The sequence below is a fragment of the Propithecus coquereli genome, unplaced genomic scaffold, assembly GCF_000956105.1.
Source record: "Propithecus coquereli isolate 6110/MARCELLA unplaced genomic scaffold, Pcoq_1.0 Scaffold106, whole genome shotgun sequence".
Classification (NCBI taxonomy): domain Eukaryota; kingdom Metazoa; phylum Chordata; class Mammalia; order Primates; family Indriidae; genus Propithecus; species Propithecus coquereli.
The window spans coordinates 4,507,642-4,508,301 of record NW_012134525.1 but is presented as its reverse complement, the minus strand read 5'-3'; the positions used below and the strand labels follow the sequence as shown (position 1 = coordinate 4,508,301).

Genomic DNA, 660 nt, shown 5'->3' with positions numbered 1-660 from the left:
GCTAGGTCATTAAGCAGCTTAAGAAAATGAAGTTTTGAGATAAGTGCTTCTCAAATTTAAATGTCCATATGAATTGCTGGTGACCTTGTTAAAATGAAGACTCTGATCAGTAAGTCTAGTCAAGCTCTCAGGGGATACTGATGCTGCCAATCTTCAAACCATACTTTTCAGTAGCAAGACCACAATATGCCTGGCACATAGTAGTAATTAATATTACCTGCAGCAATTTCTCATTTGTGGTTTTCATCTCTATATATTTGACTTGTTTTTCAGGAGACATATTTTTTATAATGCCATCTGCTGCTTGTTTTTCCTGTTCAATTTCTTCTTCTACACTTCTAATTTGTTTTTCTTTCCTGAAATCAAAAGCATGTTATATTCCTGTTACTATGTTGAAGAAAATAACATCAAATCATTTTACTCAGGTCACAGACTCAATTTAATAGTGTACTTAAAGATATTCAACCATATTATGTGATTGCAAAGTCCTTATATTTGTATAAAAAGAATTCTATCTTATACAAAATTTGTCCCCATCAGCATAGACTTATTTTACACCTTTCTCTTCTCCATCCCCGAGTCCTTTTATTTCCTTACTCTCCACCTTACTTTACTAAGAAATCACAAAGATTATCATAGAAAATCCTTAACACCTTGTAC

The 660-nt window shown here is 32.7% G+C and overlaps 1 protein-coding gene across 1 annotated transcript in view; it reads right to left on the bottom strand.

Annotated features, from left to right (window-relative positions):
- Positions 1-660, bottom strand: part of IFT74 (intraflagellar transport 74) — a 111,195-nt gene that overhangs the window by 64,095 nt on the left and 46,440 nt on the right. The window contains exon 7 of the mRNA XM_012646308.1: positions 218-356. Within this exon, the coding sequence (XP_012501762.1) occupies positions 218-356 (139 nt within the window). The remainder of the gene's footprint in view (positions 1-217; positions 357-660) is intronic.